Source organism: Hevea brasiliensis, chromosome 4, assembly GCF_030052815.1.
Source record: "Hevea brasiliensis isolate MT/VB/25A 57/8 chromosome 4, ASM3005281v1, whole genome shotgun sequence".
Classification (NCBI taxonomy): domain Eukaryota; kingdom Viridiplantae; phylum Streptophyta; class Magnoliopsida; order Malpighiales; family Euphorbiaceae; genus Hevea; species Hevea brasiliensis.
Window position 1 is genome coordinate 4,689,733 of NC_079496.1, and position 24,537 is coordinate 4,714,269.

The window sequence follows — 24,537 nt, forward strand, 5'->3', positions numbered from 1 at the left end:
GAATAATCATATAGATATATGCCGCTAGAACTAATTGTTCATGAAAATCTGCTTCTTTTCTATCCTTGCCTTGCTTTTGTCCCAACAAAAGGATATAACGTTGTAAAAGCTGCCCTAATTGGAGGAAACAAAATTATATATTTATGAAACCGTACAAAATCTAAATCATATTTTATTAGCGAACAAGTGCACTATCAAATGCTAATAGAACTCTAGAATTTATCACAAAACTATATACCAAACCCTAAGGATTACTAACTGTATTTCTAAGTCCTAATTCTTCCACTTTAGATAGTTAAAAAATGGTTTGTTTGGGACAGGTATCCGCTTGACATACCAAGCAACTGGCCATGACATAGCTGCGATTCCAATGCTAGCACCCCATTGCTCCCAATTCAGCCTCTCTGTACCAGCAAACCTCTTTAGAAATTCCACCATCACGACTTGAAGAATAATTATTGCCCCTATGATGCCTACAAACAATTTGTTCTTGTGTATCCTCTTAAAGATGTTCTTCTTCTTTAGCTCTCTTGCATTGAATTTATTAAATACTTGACAAAGAACAAAAGTATTGAACATCATAGTGTCTTTTACCTCCTCATTCACGCCGAAGATTGCTTTGCCCTTGAAATGTATGGTCAATAGGATAGCTACGTGGTAGATAGCTTGCGCTAATATGTTTCTCCACATGATGTTGGTTATAAGAGGTTTTCCATCCACTGGACACTTCATGAGCTCCTTAGAGGGTTGCCCTGTAGCAAGAGCCACAGCAGCCAATGTACCCATGATTAGCTTCACCCACAAAACTTGTAGAGCTGCAAATGGGATTTCTCCGGATGAGATGGTAGCTACAATTTTGATGGTTGGTGGCTCACTAGCTGAAACTGCTGTCACAAAGTCAATCGCTAGTGAAGTAATGCTCAGTGTGAGCTGGAACTGAGCAAATATCTGGATTTGGTTAAACATAGTTCTCCCCCATTTCAAAACATTGACAACAGAAACAAAATCATCCAATATGACTATGTCAGAGCTCTCTTTGGCTACATCAGCGGCCTGAATCCCCATAGAGATGCCTATATCAGCTTCCCTCAAAGCAGCTGCATCCTCTGTGTCAGTACCAATAACTGCCACCATGTGGCCTTTTTGTCTTAAATATTTCACCATAAGAAGAATGTCAGAAGGAGAGGCACTTGCCATCACACGAATTTTATCAACCTTTGCCATTCTCTCCTCTTCTGTGTAATTTTGAAATTCTGCCCCTTCTACTACTTCACTCTCCATGCTTTGTTCAGGCTTGAGTATGCCACATTCAGTTGCTATAGCTCTTGCAACTAAAACTCCATCTCTTGTTACCATTTTGATGTTCACTCCAGCATATTGGCAATCTTCTACAGCTTTTTGAACCCCAGGTTGGCATAGATCCTTTACACCAACTAATCCTATGAATGCCAAGCAATCATCTTCTATTAATTGATGGGATATTCCATTTTCATAAAGATCTATGGAAGTTTTTTTATGTGCAAAAGCAACGCATTGAAGTCCATCAGTTGCCATTACTTGAGCTACGTGATTCAGTTTCTCCCTTGTATCATAATCAATGGCTTTGACAATCCCTGTTGTGTCATAATATTGTGAACACATGGCTAGTATAGCCTCTGGTGTCCCTTTCCAGTGCACATGGATTGTATTATCATTATTCTTCTTCATCAAAAACCCACCACGTCTCTTCTTTGAATCAAATGCTTCACCATGTAGAATGCTGCAGGTTTCCTTCAATTCCCGAGTATTCATGCCCATCTCCTGGATGGCCCAACAAATGATCGCCTTTTCTATTGGAGTCCAAATGAATGAGGAAACTTTTGAAGAGTTTTGAGTTGTGTGTAGACCAACTGCTTGGTGGAGCAATTCAATGATGGTTGGTGCAACTTGTGAGTAGGCACCTTGTTCAATGAATCCTTGCCCTAACCAAAACTTTGTTACTGCCATCTGATTCAATTTTGTGCAGATGGTGGTGGCTGAGGCTATTGCCTCACAGGCTGAATGTTTTCTGACAATAGTGTGATTATTTGTCATACTCTTCATTGAATAAGCAAGAGTGATTACAACAGCCAATGGTAAGCCCTCTGCAACTGCTCCTGCTGCAATAGCAATTACAGTGGCTAGTATTCCAACCATCTCACAGAAAACTTCATGAAATTCTGTCTTGCCTGGCACATATCCGTTTCTCATTTCCCCCTTGAAGTAATGAACCAACCACACCAAGAAAACCAATGAAGCTACCATCAAGCCAACTTTACTGGTTAAAGAAGTTATTGCTTGCAGCCGGGCCTGTATAGGTGTCGTTTCATGTGGATCTTTCCATTTTGTGCTAAGCATCTTGCCCCATTTTGTGTTCATGCCAACAGATGTGACAAGCATCAGGGCATACCCATCTGCCACCATAGAGCCAGACCACAAAAAGGGATTCAGATGACAGTTAACAGCCACGATGTCAATGTTCATTGTCAGGCTTGATTTATCAATTGATAATAAATGGCCGTGTAAGAACAACCCATCAGCGGGAATTTTATCCCCAATCCTTAGACAAACAACATCTCCTACCACAATTTGATCAACTGGGATATGCTGCCTCCACCCACTCCTGACAACTTCCACCTTCATAGTGTAACTGATTTGGGACAGCTTGTTGAATTGTCTGTTGGGCCAGTAGTTGCTGACAGAAGATGCCATGATAACTATAGAAATAGCGAGAAATATGCTGCCTCCGTCACTCCATCCTTTTGTCAGTCCATGCTTTCTAATACCAAACCCAAGAGAAAAGGCACTGCACACAACCGCAAGGATGATCATGGGATCTTTGAAGGCCTTTAACACAAAGTTGAACAAGCTTTTTGCTGGTGGCCTTTCATACGTGTTTGAACCAAAGGCCATTTGTCGATTGAAAACATCTGCATGATCATCTCTGATTCCATTCTTTGCATCACTTTTCAGGGCTGCAACAACACCATCAACCCCACCAAAACTTCTAAGTTGGTCAAGATTTTCCTCCTCCACAAGCTTGGAGAGACTTACTTTATCAAAGTGCTCAGTCTGTGTCTTGATATCAATTGCCGTGTAGGACAGAGTGCGCAATAGTCTGCCATTTAACTGCTGTTTTACAGCGTTTTTGGCAACATAGAGCAGTGTTTTAGAAAAAAAGATGGCATCAAAGGCTAGGCGCCATTTTTTGAGGTGCTTGCCATTACTGGTGGGGGTTTGAACCAAGTTGTGATGGAGCTGAGTACCCATTGTTGCAAAAAGCACCGAAGGGAAGGGACGCTCAAATCAACAACAGAGCACGACAAGAACAAATTGGTGAACCCAAAAAAGAGGGGAAAGAAGCCAAATCTGAATATTTGGCAATATAGTAAAAAACACAAGAAGGGAAGTATTTTTCCCTTGGGAAGTACCGGAAGTGGAAGATGACAAATTGTTTAATAATGCGTGCTTGAAAACATTGAAAATGGGATAACAAAGGAAAAATTTTACAGGCTTCGAGTTTGACGACGTATATCCGGCATCCTAACGATAAACTGTCGGATAAAAAAAAAAAAAGCAAAGAAAAAAGAGTCAAGGACGCGTTGTGGCAGTGGCACTGATAGAGACAGAGCTGCCTATCGTTAATTAAAAAAGAAAAGAAAGGAAAGAATTAAAAAAAAAGGTGTTTTTTATTTTTTATTAAATGATCAGGAAAGTGTTGTTTGCATGCTGAATGGTTTTCATTCTTGGGTTTCTTTTAGTTTCTCTTTTGGTAATTGCTTGTTTTGTTTATTAATTAATTCTTTCTTTCTTTTTTTCTCATACTCAACATCTCATTATTGTTCTTGATTTTTAGAGATTAGGATTGCAAATTTTATTCCCGTGAATTGTAATCAAATACAAAATGAGGCTCAGATTGAAATATTTGAGGTATTGCTTATATTATTTATAATTTAGTTTTTTCTTTTTTAACCTGGGAAATAACTTTATTTTTTTACTTGTACTCGTTAATCAAATTTTAATAAAATGAATTTTAATAATATATAATTAAATTTAAAATAAATTTAAATAATTAACAATAAATTTTAATCTAATTGATAATGAATTTAAATTTTAATAATATTAATCACATTTAAATTTAGGTAAAGTGATTTTCACATATACTCTGTTAATTACTCTTATAAAAATTCAATCATTCCATCTGCCCATTACACTCATATGTATTTTTGTAATAATTAAAAAACTTTTCTAATTATTAAATTGCAGTTTTCGTAAAAAAAATTGTAGTGTCTTTTTCATTCCTAATTATTTTTTAAAAATAATAATTACTATTTTCTAATTATTATTTTTTATTAGACAAGCTCATATATTAAATGATAAAGTAGGACTCTAAAATATAAATATTATTTATTGAGGTATATATCTTTTTTTTATTTAAATTTCTAATCTCACTTTAATTAGATTTTTTTTAAGAAAAGAATTTATTATAATTGCATAACTCATCTAAATAGAAGTCTACTTGATACTTATATAAAAGATTCAAGTCTCCGCTTTAGTATTAAAAGACATGATCAAGTCAACTCACTCAATATTTTCTCTCTTATTAAAATGTATAAATTTATAAAAAAAATTCACTAATAGTATCAATTAAAATTAAAATTTTTTAATTATTTTTAATTCCTACTAAAAAAAAGTAAATTGCAGTTTTCACACGCTACGCGCTTTTATGGAATTTCAGTGTCTTTTGCAAATAATAATACTTAGAGTCAATGTTACCAATACGAAATTAATGTTGTCGTCTGTTGAGTTTTGACATTATCTATACAATAACGAAACCAAACAAAACATCTCCATTATGATTTTATTACTTCGAAAAACGCGTGAAAAATCATTATCATATCATAGATAATCAAAATGCTCCTTCCAAATTGCCGTTTATCGATGTGAACATATGCAGACTTGTGAAGCTCGTCAATATTTATATCTGCACCACAAAACCATATTTCTTATTGTCATTAGTTATTCCTTTATTATAAAAATTTTTGGATAGTTGAAATTATCATCATTAATGAAATAAATTTGGATTTTTAATAGATTACATTTATTACAAATTTGATCTTACATAAAAATGAGAATAATAATTTTTATATTAAATATTTACATTAAAATTTATATCCTTATTGTTTTAATTATATAAATAATTTAATTAATATTATATAAATCTCAACATAAATATTTAATTTAAAATTATCAATATTTTTATATAAAGTTAAATTTATATTAAATTAATATACTCTTTTTAACATCCATATTTTTTATTTTTTTGCTTTCATCATTAAATTAATGATTCAATTTTAATAGTGGAACGGAAGGAATCTCTTTTCTAACATTAAAATAATTGTAAAATATGCTTCTACATCCAATCAATAAATTTTTAATATTTGTTATCGATCAAAATTTTTCCTCTTTCTGTATTAAATTGATCATAAAATATCGTATTATAACACTTTAAATTTTTAAGTAATTATTTTTCATGTAGTAAGTAAGTTTTAACTAATTGGAGGGCCCAGGAGGAGCCAGATGTTATTGAGATGAGAATTTCAGACTTTAATTTTAGAAGTGTGATTTGAGCTACTTTGCAGGTTAGGTAGATTTTAGATATAGGGAAAATTCTGTCAAATTTTCAGCAAAACCTAGGTTGTCTTTGACTCTTTCAAAGTTTTGTTTTAAGTAAATATTGATAAAATTTTTGTTATAATGTTTAGGTGAGCTGGGTCAGCCTTCCTCCTCTGTCCAGCCGTTGCAGTGACTATCAGTTAATTTATGAGTAGATATTGATTTATTTATAATTTCAATATTATTATATATTCAAGGCATACTCATGTATCACTTATATATATATATATATATATATATATATATATATATATAGTAAAAATTAGGCACGCTTTATATTGCATTTGTTCTTGATGATATTGCTGCGATTGTTGTTTTATGGCGATCTGGAGCTATGTGTGTGAGTTGGTGTGTATATAGATATGAGTAGGAGGAGTAGACGCGGCTGGAGCTTGACTCGCTGGGACCCGATCCTTATTATGGATAAGTCAGGGTAGGCACAGCTTTTAGTTGATCTTGCTGGCCCTCGCCTTTGGATATTAAGAGAAAGTCCGACTTTGAGTTGATCTTGCTGGCAGAGATTGAAACTAAGAGAGCTGTATAGGGAATTAGCTCTCATATATATATATATATATGTGTGTGAGTATGGATGTGACACACATGTGTGTGAGTGCTCCAGATTGCTTTTGATGTGATTATGACTTGACTTGTTTGAATTGTGTGAAGGTGTTGCATTCATTCTTAGGGATGCACTAGAATTAAGTAGTTATAGAAATTGTAAGTAAAATCAATATCTTACTCTATGAGTCGAACGCTCACTCTTGTTCATCCTATTTTTTTCAAGTTACAGGAGAGTTTATTCTTGTGTTTAACCTACTTCTTCATCGTAGGTCCATTAGTTACTATTTTCATATTTTGTATTGTTAAATTTGAATTCTAGATTTCTGCATGTGTAGAACTATTTTATTTAGCTTGGGACTATAAGATAAATTTATTTGGGTTGTAACTTATTAATCTATGTATGTGTACTATGTGGATAGATGGCTATATTGGATGAGGGAGTTGGACTCCCATTTGATTTTATATTGATTGTGGATGATTATAAGGGTGAGTTGAGCTCCCCAAATGGATTTATTTTGAGATTACAGGTCAGGTGAGTTAAGAACTCCCCGTTGGATGGTCCATGTTATGGCCGAACTCTGTCCGATTGATTTCTTGAAATTAGGCTCAAATATGGGCTTCATGGATGGGTTAGAGATTAGTTGGGCTTACTACGGGCTTCGAGGGCCTTATGCTGACCCAAGTCCTAGTGTCGGTCTGGCCCCTGGGATCGGATCGTGACAATATTGGTGTCAGAGCTTAGGCTTCAGATTCATGGGAAGTGCATGTCTAAGGATTTAAAAAGGGGTCTTGTTAGGAGGTCACATGTGGAGTATAGGTTCTTATTTCGTCTTCTTCTATAATTCCTTGTTTCTAGATTCTGTGTTATTTCTCATGTAATATAAGAGTGCTTCAGTTAGTGTCTCGATTTTCATGAAGTATGTAGAGATGTGCAATAGAGTTAGCAGACGTGTTGAGCTCTGCCATCGGGTTGCATGCTCTAAGAGATGCTGTGTTTCTCCCAGTATGGGGCTAAGTGGCGTACCTATCTAGTACAAGGCACGAGGTGAGTTGTGGTAATATAGTTACCCTCGATAGGAGTGAGGGTACTGCTGTTGGCAGTTATCAGTGGATAGCTCTATCAGAGTAACTTTACGGTACCAGTGGGTTCAAGAGTGATAAGAGATTAACAAACCTAGTCTTTTGGGATGTACTGTAATGATTATGCAATGTTCTTGATATTTGTGTTGTAAGCTGCAGATTACAGTACTGACATGGGATTATTGTGTAGAGCTGCGTATTTCCCCACAGTGTTCTATGATAAGAGTGTTTGCAGGTAACCTCTGGTTTGGTATAGATATGCTAGAATAGAGTTTTATATCTGCAAAGGAGTTGGGAACTCCTAGTTAGGGGTTTAAAACACTTGAGTTGGCATATCGAAGGTCACAATTGAGTGGTAGCTAAAGTCAGTGACTCAATTATCCTAGCATGAGCTATAGTTATATCAGGAGTTGCCATAAGATTAGAGGTTTCAGTATAGTCGCAAGTAAAGGTAGCACCTACAGAGTGAGATCATCCAGTTTCCAATATGGGGTCTTGGACAGTTTTGGCATTATAATGAACGTTTTGCCTAAAGTTTAATGAAAATAGTATCTTCTTTGTGTGGCAGTAAGGCATAGAGTACGACTTTGCTCTCCTAAAAAGGAGGATGCTATGAATGGTGTTCATAGCTTGTGAAATGACGCTTTAAAGAGTTTGCAATATGATAAGAGAGCAGATAGCCTGACATGGTTGTGGCAAGGTGACAGATACAATACTTCTTTTACAGTCAGTTGTGATGTAGGGTATGGTCTTATCTTTTCAAGAGAGACAGAAGGTTACTACTGTTGATGGTGACCTACAGAATAGTGTCCCAAATGGGACTGTAGAGTGTGGTAAAGAGTTGTCAACTTAGGTATCCTAGAAAGGATACAAGTTTCATTGTAGGAGCCATAAGTGATCAGATCATGATAGATGTAAAGCCTTTGATTTGAATGATGGGTTTGGGTACCACGTATCTTAAGTTTTGGCTAAGTGAGTGGATACGGGAAAATAGAATCCCTATAGATCCCCTCCTCGAGATAGTAAAGGGCAGTATGTAGTCTAAAGGGCAGAAACAGAGATCACATAGTGAATATATGACTACTATTCCTTGAGTTCCTACTTAGCTTCTTACTGCCTAAGACAAGAGTATATTCTAAATAAACAAAAGGGTAAGGATAAAAGTTAGCATAGATAAATCATAGAATATATATATATATATACAAAACAAATGCAGAAGGGAAAGATAAAATAGTTAGTTTAGATGTAGCAGGAGAAATAATATGAATGCCAGTGGAAGTGCTAGTTAGAGTGGTCTGAGGACCAATTCTGAATAACACCAAGGTGTAGATGATTGATAGAGACAGTGATAAGGTATAAGTTTTTGGCATGGCAATCAGGTCAAGAAAGAAAATAGAGCTAAAGAATAAAATAGTCAAAGTTCAATTTTGGGTAAGAGAAAATGAGTCGGATAAAGAACAAATTGAAAAGCTCAGATCAAGATGAGATTAAGAAGAGTAGAGTTAAGATACAGAGGAGGCAAATGTGGTTCTAGAGAAGGTAAACGAGGTAAATAGAAGGGTAAGGATATGGAAAGCTTAGAAAATGATGACATTAGAGAGAACGTTTATCATGGTATAGGACCCAGAAGTGCAAAACTCAGAGCAGGTCGTAGTTGATGCACTGTTAGGAGCCAAAACATGGAGCTCAGAGTTATAGAATCTAGAATAGATTTTGTTTGTTTTCTGCCCCAAGGTAGAATAAGGGGCAATGGGATTAGGACCTTTGAGATTGTTAATAGTATGAGGAAAGTTAGGTGAGATATGCAGCCAAAGTAGGTAGTAACCTGAAGGTGTGCAACAGTAACTCAAATTGTCTCATTAGACAAAGAAGTGAAATTAGTAGGTAGTAAGTTGAATAAAACTCAACCTAATGGATTCAATTATGAATGATGAGAGATAAGAATAATGGATAATAACATAAAGATTTGATGTTAGAATTCAGAATGGCGAGACATAGTTATAGAATCTGTAATCAGAGGTCAGGCAGATGTTTTCAATGTGACCAACCGGATAATTTTGTAAGGAAGCATGAGTGACAGTTTGATAATAGGTAACAGAACAATAGTAGAGGACAGGACATGTATAGATGTTACTTACAAGTTATTAAGAAGTACAAAGATCAATGTGATGAATGTAGGTAAGACTAGAGATAGTTCTGGAAGGATGTGATAGTGAGAGGTATCTTCCAGAATATCGCAGAAGATAGGAACACAGGATAATGATGCTAAGTATGAAATACAAATGGAGTGTAAATAGATATAATAAATTATGAGATTATATGCCAGACAGAGCAATGATACAATAAGGAGTTAGTGCAGTGAAATCCTATAGATGGAGCACAATAATTGTGAAGAGATAATGAAAATTGAAGAGGATGATAAAAAGATATGGGTAAATTAAGGTTGAAGTCTAAAAAGTTGTAGGCAATAAATGTAGCTATATCAAAAAGAATGAATGTGTAAAGTATCTTGTCTGGGATTATGGTACAATACTCATTTCTCATTACCATGATAGTTCAGGTAGAAATTATAGGTTCAAGAATACCTATCTAACCATGAAGAGCAATTCCCTACAAAGAATAGTAGAGAACGATAATGTTTTGATGGTCATGTTAAGAAGAAGATACAGAAAGAATCATCCATTGTGAATGGCCTGTGTTCCATAAAATGAGTAGTAAGTTAGTATTATAGTATAATACTATATGGTGGATGTGCCGGTGAAAAACAATCATAGGATTAGAATTTTGGAAATAATGGAGTTAGCAATCAAGTTAGGATTAAAAAATAATAAAAGGTGTATTTCCATATTCCTAGAGTGGAAGAGTTTAGTTTTGATGATGACAAGAGTGTAGCTCCATACAATCTAGTATCAACCATAAGTGCCAGAAAGATATTAAGGCGTGGCTGTCAAGGTTATGTGGCACTAGTGAGAGACACATCTGTTGAAGTTACTTGTGTAGAAAATGTACATGTTGTTAGGTAATTTATGGATATTTTTCTTGAGGAGCTTCCTAGGATGCCATTTGATAGGGAGATTGAATTCTGTATAGCTACTGTGTCGGGTACGGATCCCATTTCTATGCCACCCTACAGGATGGCATCAACAGAGTTAAAGGAACTGAAGGAGCAACTGCAAGAGCTTCTAGACAAGGGTTTCATTCGGCCAAGTACTTCACCTTGGGATGCTTCTGTTCTGTTTGTGAGAAAGAAGGATGGATCTTTGAGATTGTGTATTGATTATAGATAGCTGAATAAAGTGACTATTAAGAATAAATATCCACTTCTCGGATTGATGACCTGTTTGATCAACTGCAAGGGGCTAGATTTTTCTCAAAAATAGACCTAAGGTTAGGTTATCACTAGCTGAGGATCCGAAATGAGGATGTATCGAAAACAACATTCAGAACAAGGTATGGTCATTATGAGTTCCTGATGATTTTTTTTGGACTCACTAATACACCAGCGGCCTTTATGGATTTGATGAATAGGGTATTTAGGCTGTTCCTGGATCGCTTTGTCATTGTATTCATAGATGACATTTTGGTATATTCCTACATTGAGGAAGAGCATGTTTGGCACCTAAGGATGGTACTGCAGACCTTAAGGGAGCATCAGCTGTATAAAAAAAATTTCAAAATGTGAGTTTTGGCTGGAACGTATCTCATTCTTGGGATATGTGGTCTCTAGTGAAGGTATTCAGGTGGATCCCAAGAAAATTGAAGTAGTAACTGATTGGCTTAGGCCTACAACAATTACTAAAGTGTAGAGTTTTCTAGGCTTAGTAGGCTACTACAGGGGCTTTGTGCAGAATTTCTCTAGAATAGTAGCTCCTCTGACCAGGTTGAATTAAAAGAATGTCACATTCTTCTGGTCAGACGAGTGTGAAGGAAAGCTTTCAAAAGCTTAAGGAATGCTTAACTACAGTCCCTGTGTTGACATTGCTTGTAAGCGAAGAAGGATATATAGTGTACTATGATGTTTCTACAGTTGGGTTGGGGTGTGTCTTAATCCAGCACGGTAAAATGGTGGTTTATACTTCAAGGCAATTAAAGAGGCACGAACAGAACTACCCTACTCATGATCTAGAGATGGCGGCTATAGTCTTTATATTAAAGATCTGGAGGCACTATCTATATAGTGAGGTGTGCGAGATGTACACCTACCATAAAAGTTTAAAGTACATCTTTCAGCAGAGAGATTTAAACCTAAGATAGAGGAGATGGATGGAACTTCTAAAAGATTATGACTGCACCATTCAACACTACTCAGGTAAGGCGAATGTGGTGGCAGATGCCTTGAGCAGAAAATCTTCTAGCAGCTTGGCGCATATATCAGGGAAAAGGAGATCGTTGGTTCAGGATATATATGAGTTGATGGATCAAGGTCTGATCTTGGATATATCAGATGAGGGTGCACTATTGGCATCTTTTAGAGTAAGGACAGACCTGTGGGACAGGATTAGAGTTGCTCAACACAGAGACCCACAATTAATGAGAATTGTAGAAAGGGTGCAGCAAGGAGAAAAGTGTGAATTTGGGTTTGATATAGATGATGCTCTTATGCAAGGCTCCAGGATATGTGTGTCAGATGTGGACAATCTCATACACGAGATTATGCAGGAGGCATACCATGCACCCTACAATGTCCACCCAGGCTCTACCAAGATGTACCATGGTACTGGTGAAATGGCATGAAGAGAGACATAGCAGATTTTATATCCAAGTGCTTAACTTATCAGAAGGTAAAGTTTGAACATCAGATGCCATCATAAAAGTTGTAAGAGATTCCTATTCCTAAGTGAAAGTGGGTGATTATGTGTTCTTAAAGTTCTCTCCTATGAAAGGGGTTATGAGATTTGAAAAGAAAGGCAAATTGACACCATGTTTTATAGGATCTTTTGAGATCACAGACAGAGTGAGAGCAGTTGCTTATCGATTAGAGTTGCCATCAAACTTTTCTCATGTCCACTCAATATTCCACATTTCTATACTTAGGAAGTAAGTTCCCGATCCTTCTCATATGCTGCAACCAGACACAGTGGAGTTAAATGAGAATTTGACCTTTGAGGAGCAACCGGTAGCCATAGTAGACTATCAGATGAGACAACCTCAGTCAAGACAGATTCCTATGGTTAAAGTCCTATGGAGGAGTCAATCTGTGGAGGAATGCACTTGAGAGTCAGAGCGGGATATGCGCAGCAAGTACCCATATTTATTTGATATGTGATTCTGTGTCATTGTTATGCCTAGTGTAAAATTCAAGGACGAATTTTTTATAAATGGGGAAGAATGTAATACCCCAAATTTTTAAGTTATTATTTTATGTGCAGTATGTGAGTTTTAACTAGTTGGAGGGCCCAAGAGGGGCCAGATGATGTTATTGAGATGTGAATTTGAGACTTTAATTTTAAAAGTGTGATTTAAGCTACTTTGCATATTGGGTAGGTCCTAGATATAGGGAAAATTCTGTCAAATTTTTGACAAAACCTAGGTTGTCTTTGACTCTTTTAAAGTTTTGTTTTAAGTAAATATTGATAAAATTTTTGATATAATGTTTAGGTGAGTCGGGTCAGCCTTCCACCTCCCAGCCACCGCAGTGACTATCAGTTAATTTGTGAATAGATATTGATTTTATTTATAATTTCAATATTATTATATATTTAAGACATACTCATACATCACTTATACATATATGTATGTAGTAAAAATTAGGCACGCCTTATATTGCATTTGTTCTTGATGATATTGTTGTGATTATTGTTTTATGGCAATCTGGAGTTGTGTGTTTGAGTTGGTGTATATATAGATATGGGTAGGATGGGTAGACGCAGCTAAAGCTTAACTCACTAGGACCCGATCCTTATTATGGATAAGTCGGGATAGGCACGGCTTTGAGTTGATCTCACTGGCAGAGGTTGGAACTAAGAGAGCTGTATAGGAGATCACTCTCATTTATATATGTGTGAGTATGGATGTGACACACGGGTGTGTGAGTGCTCCAAATTATTTTTAATGTGATTATGACTTGACCTGTTTGAATTATGTGAAGGTGTTGCATTCATTTTTAGGGATGCACTAGACTTTGGTAGTTATAAAAATTGTAAGTAAAATCAATATCTTACTCTATGAGTCAAACGCTCATTCCTGTTCACCCTAATTTTTTCAGGTTATAAGAGAGCTTATTCTTGTGTTTAACCTGCTTTCTTCCTCGCAAGTCCATTAGTTACTATTTTCATATTTTGTATTGTTAAATTTGAATTCTAAATCTCCACATGTGTAAAACCATTTTATTTAGCTTGGGACTATAAGATTAATTTATTGAGTTGTAACTTATTAATCTATGTATGTGTAATATGTGGATAGATGGCTATGTTGGATGAGGACGTTGGACTCCCATTTGATTTTATATTGATTGTGGATAATTATAAGGATGAACTGAGCTCCCAAAATGGATTTATTTTAAGATTATAGATCGGGTGAGTTAAGAGCTCACCGTTGGATGGTCCATGTTATGATAGAATTCTGTCCTGTTGATTTATTAAAATTGGACTCAAATATGAGCTTTATAAATGGTTTAGAGATTAGTTGGGCTTACTACGGGTTTGGGGGCTTTATACTGATCTAAATCCTAGTATTAGTCCAACCTGTGGCATCGGGTCGTGATACATATAATAGTGAAATTGCTTTAAATTAAGAGTATGTAATCGATCAATTTAATTTAATTTTAAATTAAATTAAATTATAAAAATTGAATTATCAAACTCTTGAATCAAAATAATAAAATAATTAAATTCAATTCAATTGATTCAGTACAATTTAATTTATCAATTTTGACAAGAATGTCACACTGCGGTTTTTAAGCAAATGATGTCGTTCCACCCTACCCAGCCACTATCCAATGTTTAATCCCAATCAAATTAAATTTTTATAATTAAAATATATTAAATTTAAATTTTAAAATTCTTAATAAATATCTTTAAGATAATATTCTTAATAAATATCACCGAATCAATAAATTTTTATTATATGTAATTCACTCAATTTTTTCTTGAAATGTTTAATTGAAAAATAAAAAGTTTGTATTTTAGGATTAGAAAGCGTGGATTACTCAATCGTTAAATATCAAAATATTAGGCCCATTTACTTGTAGGGAATAATTTTCTATTTTTTATTTTTTAAGAATATTTTAATTTAATTTTATAAAAAATATAAAAACACTAAAAATATGATCCAAAACAGTTATTTAATTTAAATTTTGAATAAATATTAATATTTTTGTAATTAAAAAATAAATTATTATAAAATATATTTAAAAATTTATTTTGCTATTTAAATTTTTTAATTTGTATTATTTATTTTATAATATTATTATTAATTTTATTATTGTAAATAAATATTTTTTAAAATAGTTATTCAATGATGGTATAATTTTGATTATAGAAAAGTTATAATTTTTTATTTAAAAAACTGTTGAAAAATATAATTTCTGTTATAAAAAATAGAGTGAAAAAAATTTAAAATTTTTCTAAAATTTTAGTTAAATTTATTTTTTTAATTTTGATTTAAAAAATTGATATATTTAAACACAAAACTTTATTATTTTAATTTTCTTAAAAGAAATTTCAAAAAATAATACAATATTCCATAACTAAGCAGGTTAAAAATTTTGCATCCTGTGATTTTTGTTTTTCCCCTTAGGAAAAGTGATTGTTCTTTTGGGGTAGATTCCTCTGTTTTGTTTCCAGAAGCCACATCTTCACCGAAGGAAACTCAATTACAGTGCATGGGCCGCTTGCTTCTTAAACTCTGCTTATTCCCATATGGCATTTTTTTTTCATAGGATTTTCTGGAGACTGGAGGATTTTATTTACATTATAATTGCTTGCGGATTAGTTTCAGTTCTTGGGAACTTTTGCAGGCTACGTGTATGCGGAAATTCCTTGTTACCATCTCGTCGCTAGTTGATGGGCGAGCACGAAAGAAAAGAGCAAGTAATTGCTCCCCTGTGCAGCTGTAGAAACTGTAATTGCTGGACCTGTTTGTGGTGATAGTTTCCTGATTCAAGAGTCTTCTTTTAGGCCCATCATTGTTATAAATGCCATTAGAAATTATAGGTTTTAGCATAATTCGTACAAAGAACAACTCTAATCATTTTAATGGCTTTCTGGGATTCGGCTAGAACATACCAGTAACTCAAATGTAATGCATTATTGTTGGATTACGGAGGAGAGAACTTGATTTTACTTTTTCAAAAATAGAGCAGAATTTATAAATAAAAATAGAGCTAAAATAAGTTTAAAGATGAAGAGAAAAATATTGATTTTATTACATAAAATAAGCATAAAAAAAGACATTTTTTTTCATTTTCTTGGCAACTCTCTCTCAACAATTATAAGGGAATAAAAATAATTTATACAATGAATAATCATCTGTATTTCTTTTGGTATAAATAGGCTTCTAGAATTTTATTTACACTAATAAAGAACAATAAAAACTAAAATCAATCAATTTTCTGAATTCTACTTCCTTCAATTCAGATAGCTGAAAATTGGTTTCTGTGCAACAGGTATCAACTTGACCACACAACCAATTGGCCATGTAATAGCTGCCACTCCAATGCATAGAACCCACTGAGCCCAATTCAATCTCTCTGTATCTGCAAACTTCTTCAGAAACTCTACCATTAGCACCTGAAGGACTATGGTTATCCAAATGATTCCTAAGAACAACTTGTTCTCATGTATCCCCTTGAACACATTCTTCTTCTCCAGCTTCCTTGCATTAAATTCATTAAACACTTGGCAGAGAACAAAAGTATTGAAAATCAATGTGTCGTTTACTTTCTCCGTGACTCCAAAGATGGATTCGCCTTTAAATTGAAGCGTCAAGAGAACAGCTATCTGATACAAAGCTTGAGCCAATATGTTCCTCCACATAATGTTGGTGATAAGAGGCTCAGTTCTGCCCACGGGTGGTTTATCCATGAGCTCTTTAGTGGGTTGTTCTGTAGCAAGAGCCAGAGCACCAAGTGTGTCCATGATCAAATTCACCCACAGTAACTGGACTGCTGTCAATGGGACTTCACCGGCTGAAACTGCTGCCACAAAATTGATTACAAGCGCAGCAACATTGACAGTGAGCTGGAACTGAATAAATTTCTGTATGTTGTTGTAGACACACCTTCCCCACCTCAAAACTGTAGCCACAGAAGCAAAATTATCATCCAAAATGACAATATCTGAGCTTTCCTTGGCAACTTCAGTACCCTGGATCCCCATGGACAGCCCAATATCTGCTTCTTTCAATGCTGGTGCATCATTAGTTCCATCACCAGTGACAGCCACCACGTGACCTTTTTGTTTCAGGCACCGCACCATGAGAAGTTTATCCAAAGGGGAAGATCTTGCCATGACGCATATTTTATCTGCTTTCTCCATTCTTTCCTCAGATGTGTAGTTGCGAAATTCTTCTCCTTCTACTACAGCTCCACTGAACATATCCTGGCCAGGCTTGAGTATCCCACACTCGATGGCTATAGCTCTTGCAGTGAAGACATTGTCACCTGTGATCATTTTGATGTTAACTCCAGCATGTTGGCAATCTTCCACAGCTCTCTTCACCCCTGGTCGGCATGGATCCTTGATACCCACAAGTCCTAGCAGGGTCAAGCTGTTTTCTTTGAGCTTATTCTCTTCCATCCCTTCTTCATACTGTTCTTCTGACATTTGTGTGTGGGCAAAAGCAATGCAGCGAAGGCTGTTAGCTGCCATGCCTTGAATAATTTGCTTGAATACACTCTTTTCATGATCATCCAGATCTTTCATTATTCCGGAAGCATTATAGTAACTTGAGCACATTGTTAGTATCATCTCTGCAGCTCCTTTCCAGTGCACGTGGACCGTTTTGTCAAGTTTCTTCTTTATCAAAACTCCACTCCTTTTCTTCAGTGAGTTGAAAGCTTCGACCTGGAGAATGATGCAATTCTGCTTCTGTTCCTCCATATCCATTTCCAAATCCAGGATAGCCCAAGATAGAATTGCTTTTTCTGTTGGACTGCCTAAGAATTCATAATCAGCTTCTGGATTTGCTCTGTAGGCACTTCCCGTTGTATTAAATGCAACTCCTTGTTTCATCAATTCAAGAACATGGGGGGAAATGGAAGAAGTGCTCTGCTCCATTGATTCTTGGCCTAGCCAAAATTTTGTCAACTTCATCTGGTTCATTGTAAGAGTGCCTGTTTTGTCGGTACAAATAGTGGTGGCAGAGCCCATTGTCTCGCATGCGGAGAGCTTCCTCACCATTGCTTGATCAGCCATCATCCTTTTCATCGAATAAGCTAGAGTGAGTGTGACGGCCAACGGCAGTCCTTCTGGGATTGCGACTACAACAATTGTGATTGCATCTGCTACGAATCCTACTACAGCATTCACTATATCATCTGCCTTTGTCTTGTTGCTATTAAACTCCCTATTTCCATTCTCATCTTGTGTATTCCCTGTGAAGTATCGAACCAACAATACTACAAGAACAAGGAAAGCAACAGCAAGACCGACTTTGCCTATGGATGAAGTGAGCTTATTAAGCCTAGCCTGCAAAGGTGTCTGTTCATTGGTGTCGCGGCTGATATGGCTCATCATTTCTCCCCATGTTGTGTTCATTCCCATTGATGTAACAAGCATTCTGCCATAGCCATCCGCAACCTTGGTGCCAGAGAACAAGAATGGGTTTTGGTTGTGATTAACTTCTACATGGTCACTTTCCCCTGTCATGCTGGATTCATCAATTTGGAAGGAATGCCCATCTATGAACAATCCATCAGCAGGGACCTGGTCCCCAATATTGAGGCAAACAACATCTCCCACAACAAGTTCAAATATTGAGACCTGTTGTCTCCTACCTCGTCTTACAGCATCAATTTGAATATTGTTGCTGACTTTGGATAACTTATCAAATTGTCTATTTTGCCTGTAATTGCTTACAGCAGAGACTACGATGACAAGAAACACAGCAACAAAAATGCTTCCACCATCATACCAACCTTCCTTTAGACCATGCTCTTTGATTCCAAACCCAAGAGAAAGAGCTGCACAACCTAAAAGAATGGCAATGGTAAGATCTTTAAAAGATTCTACCACAAAGTAGAAGAAGCGCTTTGTTGGCGGTTTCTTATACTTGTTGGAACCAAATGCTTCACTTCGGTGAGCAATGTCCTGAGGGCTGCCATTGATGCCTGCTTCTATGTCCGTTTCAATAGCAGATGCAACACCAGAGATCCCACCATATTTTTGAAACTGGTCAAGGTTTTTCTTTTTAACAAGCTCAGTTAGACTTGCTTGATTAATCTTGAAGCAATTGTCGCCTGAATTAATATCGAGTATGATAAAAGATGGACAGGGGGAAATCTTAGCACCCTTTTTCTTGCGTATTGCATTTTTGCTCAGATAGTATATGGTTCTAGAGCAATAAATAGCAGTAAAAGCAAAATGCCATCTTTTATTGGGTTTGCTACGGGTGCTTGGGACATTAAGTAAACTAAAGATAGAAATGTTTTCTTGGAGAGAGGCAGACATAATTTGAGAAGCAGGAAATGGAACAACAAGGCAGTAGAAAAGATGACTCTGAAACTAGGCAAGGATTGTTAACAAGGAGACAATGCTATAGGAAACCGAAAAGTTTATTCGGTGAATAGCTTATATAGAAAGATCAGGTAATGACTTGAGTGCAATGGGACTTAGGTTTCACTTAGCTGTATGAGTTCTTATAGTCATTTGATCCCGTGTATTTTGCTGTTTAAGCTCATGATAATAATGTAAGGAAATTGCTTTTGCATTTTCAGAACCTTCTTGGAGAATTATATCTAGCTTCTCCCTTTGTTCGTTATCTATTGACGCACTCTGATTAGAGCTAACTAACATTCGAAGTAAAGCAACGAAAAATATTTGCTTGGAATTCAAAGCAACTGCTACTTAAATATGTTTGTTAGTTAGAGTTTATTAAAATTTATTTTAAAGTTAAATTTGATATCTTTAGGTATAAGAGTTTTAACATTATTAATAATAAGTTACTAACATAATGATACTTTTTCCACTAACAGTTAGAAATGAAAAAAATTATACAGGAAAATCGATATATATATATTATAACACTACAATCAACAATTATAATGAAATTATTATACGTACATCGATTTTACCAGATAAAAATTCAATGAATGGTGCATAACATATGAACTCATTGTAATCATCTTAAAAAAAAAAAAATTATCTTCCATCATGTAGTGAATAAATTTTTTTTCTCCGGCACATTATATAGTTATAATGTAGGAATTATTATGTATTCTAGGAATTTTTATTCGGTATAATCATTGCACATATAATAGTTTAATTATAATTATTAAATATAATGACACTCACCACAATTAATGATCACAATAAAATTATTGTATAAATATCAATTTTATTGTATAATATTTTGTACTCTAAAATACATGCTCTTTTTATATAAAATTATTAGTATTATTTTCTAAAAAAAATTATATTTAATAGAATACTAAAAATTTATACTTTTCGATGTATTGTATAATTAGCCGTTATAATTTGCCCATTGTTTCAGAAGAAGAGCAGCATGTACCGTAAGAAAGCCGGAAATGCCGATAATGTAATAACGGGAATATATTTTTTTAACTCCATGGAAACTGAAGTAGAAACACGATATGATGCAATATGAAAATTTTGATATTTGTTCAAAAATCAGACTCAAAATGCAGAAAAATTGATTAAAAAAATCATTATATGAAAATAAATTATTCCTCCAACATTAATTTTAATAATTCACTATAAAAACTCCAAAGAAAGGAGTTTTTTTTGTTTTATATTTTAATCATATATATATATTTTTTTTAATTCTAATTAAATTATTGTAAAATTTTCAATTTATAATTTAGCCTCTATAGTTTTTTCAATATTTTTAAAGATTTTTAAAATGTTTTAAAAAAATAATAAAAGATTATTGTAAATTTAAAATTTTTTTGGGAGATTTCAACCTGTGAAAAATTCTTATTCTTATTTACATTTACATGAGAAATTAAGAAATTATATTTTATAATGAGACCCATTACGTTTTGTACTAGAACTCAATATTATTTTCAATGATATGTCAATAATTTTTTAATTTAAACCTGATGTATATAGACTCAATACATAAAACATATGATAACACTTACCTGTTATATATATATATATATATCTCATTTATTATATTTTAAATTCAAAATAGACCAGGTCTAAGCGAGAAGTTTCCTAGACATAAATGCAAAACGTGTGTAACACAAAGATATTGACCTCATAAAGATTTTCTTGCTTGTTAGATGGAATTTCTTTTCTTAGACAGGCTTCCAAATTGCAATCCATGAGCAGTGTGATTAACGATTTAGGGGCATCACCATCGCATTTACAATGGGGCCTCCTCACATTGTAAGCAAAAGGAATCTTGTTCGCTGTGAGATACAGCTTCAACAACTTTTCAGCTGATCAATAGTTTTAACTCGGAATTATTCCTTTGAAGAAAAGATCAACATATACATATATGAACAATCAGGTAATTTTCCAAACGCGCTATGCGAAGACCTGTTGCACTCTCCTCGAAATTTCTCATAATTTCGTAAAGAATATGCAAAGAAAAAAAAAAAAGTAATCTAGTAATGCATAAAACCACTGTAAGTGTTCGCCAAGAGTCCCACATATAAAAGAGACAGTAAGTCATGAGCTCAAATATCATTATTTATGAACTCTTATCTCAGTCATATTTGATAATTATAATAATTTACATGACATTCTTCTTAAAAAATTTATTTTTATCTTAATTAAGCGTGTTTACGGATTGAGTTGGCCTTAGTTGGTTAAATTTGAAATTAAGAACAGTTAATTATTTACATGCTCGATTTATATCAAAATAAACTTTAATTCCTAATTTAGAATATAAAATTTTACAAGAATTTAATTTAATTAATTCTTTTTAACTTAATTTTTTTATTTTAAAAAAAAAATAGAATTCATATATATGATTATCGTGTGACGATTTTTTTAATTCTTTTCATTTATTTCAAATGAACCATATAGGTGGATGAGTATGAATTTCCTTTTAATAATCTTAAACTAGATTAAAATCAATATTTATAATTTGATTTAACAGTACAATTCAGTTCAAATCATAATTTAAAAAAAAATATTATGAAAATTTATTTAAACCATTAATTTTTTTCAATTTGAATCAAATCGGCCATCAAAATTTATCTAAAATTAAAGTGGAAACTACAATTACGAGGGACTGAAACTATGGAAAATCGATCCACATCAATCCAGTTAAAGTTTGCCGGGCGGGCCATGAACCAAAACTCCAATTCCGACTCGAAATCAAACAGAAACTTTAATCAACATGAAAGTTCAATAGAAGTAAACAGATATTTGTGGATAACTGTCCATAGAGTGCAGCACCATTGAACTTGTAAAACAAGTTCTCTTGATAACGTTATATCAGTGACATCATGAGTTACACTTAGTCAAATAACTAATAGTTTTTGTATTTCCTTTTTCTAACTTGCAGAGGATAAACTTGGAAGCAGTTGTTTAACTTACAATTTACTAATAATAGTCTCCGTCAAAACTTTGAATGTGATAGAATTTTTTTTCTTCCGCCAAGGAAGAACAAACCCCTTGAATGGAGCAAATAATTTATAATAAAATGGAGAAAATTAAGCTTTCAACATATTGGCAAATGAAGAAAACCAGTGACGCACCAAGAAATACATAAGCAGCTGGCTACTAGATTTGAGGACTTTTCCCTCCTTTTTCATTTTGGATAATGAATATGTTTCGGTCTTAGAGCTCATAGTCTACGCTCTCAAATGTTGATATATATTAATTGAGTTGGAAAATTTTTATACGCACCGAGTAATATTAATAAATTATAATTTTAGATAAATTATACCATAATTTTAGATAAATTTTATCATAATTTTATATAACGTGACATAATTTTATTTGTTGTGTAATAGATATTAACAACAGATTAACGATGCATCCATTACTAATCCATCACAAAATCATTATTTTACTCTAAATAAAGATCCTTATTTTTAGTATATTATATTACTCACCTAATTTTTTTATTAAAAAAAATTAATTTGAACTTAGTATGAGACGTGTACTAATTTCTTCGCCCCTGCTACAATATTAGTCTGAAGGCAACCTTGTAACCTGGATCCATTTTGACAATGGAATTGCATGGTACACGAAATTAGGATTTTCGTAGTTTTCTAGAGATGGCGTGTTATGCTTTGGTCATCTCTATTCAACGAAAAATTATATAATAAAATTGATATATATTCATAAATTTCATTGCCATAGTTGATTATAAAGAATTTCATGTGATTCTATTATGATTAATAATTATAATTAAATTATTGTATGCATAATAGTTGCATCGAATTAATTCCTTCAAAAGTGAAATTGATTAATATATTATTTCTAAAAATTATCATTATTATTTTAATTAAAATCAAATTAGATTTTATAATTTAATTCTATTAAATACTTTAATTATTTTGTTTATTTTTAAATAATTCCATCATATATATTTTATCGGTCACACAGGTCAAATGCAAAATAAAATTTCAGATTAATTTTTTTATTCCTAAATTTTATTACTATTAACACTTTCAATTAATCTCCATTTTTTTAAGAAATTTTTTTTTAAATATCTCTAAAATTATTGGCTTTAATAACACATTCATTGAAAAGTAATTTAGCTTAAAGAGTTTCACAAAAGCTTTGATAAGAAGTTAAGAATTTTGAATCATTCAACGTCCACTACGTACCTAATCTGGTCTACATAAAAAAATTGCAATTAATGAATAAAACTTCCTTAGTTAATAATATTATTATTCATCGATTGATTCGGTTTTCATTGAGAAAGTTCGCATTAATATACATATGGTACAAGGAAAATGTATATATAGTCGATGATGAGTTCAAACAAATCCTATTTAATTTAGTTTGATCCTTGTCATGGCTGTTTTAGCAGGCTATATATATAGGTGACATCACCATAATATATATATCTTTATTTCTTGAAGAGATGAAACAAGGTATTAGCAACTGAAAAATAAATAAATAACATTGATGATGATAATAATAATATTTAGCTAATTATGTAATATTTATTTTCTTTTTATTATGTAATTAATATAATAATATATTTTATTTATTTATAAATTATTGTTCGACACTAAAAATTAAATAAAAATAATATGTAGGATATATGAGAAATATAGTTATTAAATGTGAAAAAAAATTAATTTATGTCAAGAGAAATTAGGAACTAACAGCGGCTCAGTCGCTAATTTATCACAAGGTCATATTATTACTTCTCGATTAGTGACAAACCAAAAATTCATTGCTAAAATTTCTATTTTTTTAAGGATATTATATTACACCTTTTTTCTATTGAACTTACGATGAGACATGTACTAATTACTTCGCCACTACAACTCTAAAGAAATTGCATGAAACACGAAATTAAGGACCTTGCTTTCCAAGTTTTCAAGAGATGGCATTTTATGCATTGGTCATTTATATGTTTAACGTCTAAAAACTTAATTGCTTCCCCAATGAATAGTGATTTGAGCTTATTTGATTTTGGATCAATTATTGTTAGACTTAACTAATTAGTTTAGTTTACCTTGACTCATTTGTATGTTTACCATCTAAAAACATATTAGCAACTGAAAAATAAATAAATAACATTGATGATTGGATCAATAATATTGTTAAACTTAAATATTTATTTTAGTTTTATTATGTAATTAAACTTTTTTATAATAATATATTTTATTAAAATAATAAAATTAAGAAAAATTTAGCATGAACAACAATAACTAATCCCAGCCAATGGGCTGCCCCAATACACCTAACCTAATCGACAACATGTTAAGTGAAAAAAATCTGATGCTAAAGAAATTAATAACCTACATGGCACTGAGGGAAACAAAATAGGATTCTTAGCAAAAAGATATAGCCATGAATATGAGAGATCAAGGGAAGCAAAACAATGAACCTAACAAAGTATTTACTGTAGGTTGGCACAAACCAAACAATTATTCTAATT

The 24,537-nt window shown here is 33.4% G+C and overlaps 2 protein-coding genes across 2 annotated transcripts; both read right to left on the bottom strand.

The window, feature by feature from the left end:
• Nucleotides 1–49: 49 nt before the first annotated feature.
• On the bottom strand, nucleotides 50–3,574 carry LOC110673222 (putative calcium-transporting ATPase 13, plasma membrane-type). The gene has a single exon (XM_058145116.1). It carries the CDS (start codon nucleotides 3,286–3,288, stop codon nucleotides 274–276), a length of 3,015 nt encoding a protein of 1,004 aa, XP_058001099.1. The 5' UTR covers nucleotides 3,289–3,574; the 3' UTR covers nucleotides 50–273.
• A 12,209-nt stretch (nucleotides 3,575–15,783) lies between these two features.
• LOC110673274 (putative calcium-transporting ATPase 13, plasma membrane-type) lies at nucleotides 15,784–19,101 on the bottom strand. The gene has a single exon (XM_021836352.2). The coding sequence runs from the start codon at nucleotides 18,942–18,944 to the stop codon at nucleotides 15,903–15,905; it is 3,042 nt and encodes a 1,013-aa protein (XP_021692044.2). The 5' UTR covers nucleotides 18,945–19,101; the 3' UTR covers nucleotides 15,784–15,902.
• Nucleotides 19,102–24,537: the final 5,436 nt, after the last annotated feature.

Bases quoted from the DNA above. Each gene is read 5' to 3' on its own strand.
- LOC110673222 (XM_058145116.1), bottom strand. From the start codon at position 3,288: ATGGGTACTCAGCTCCATCACAACTTGGTTCAAACCCCCACCAGTAAT.
- LOC110673274 (XM_021836352.2), bottom strand. From the start codon at position 18,944: ATGTCTGCCTCTCTCCAAGAAAACATTTCTATCTTTAGTTTACTTAAT.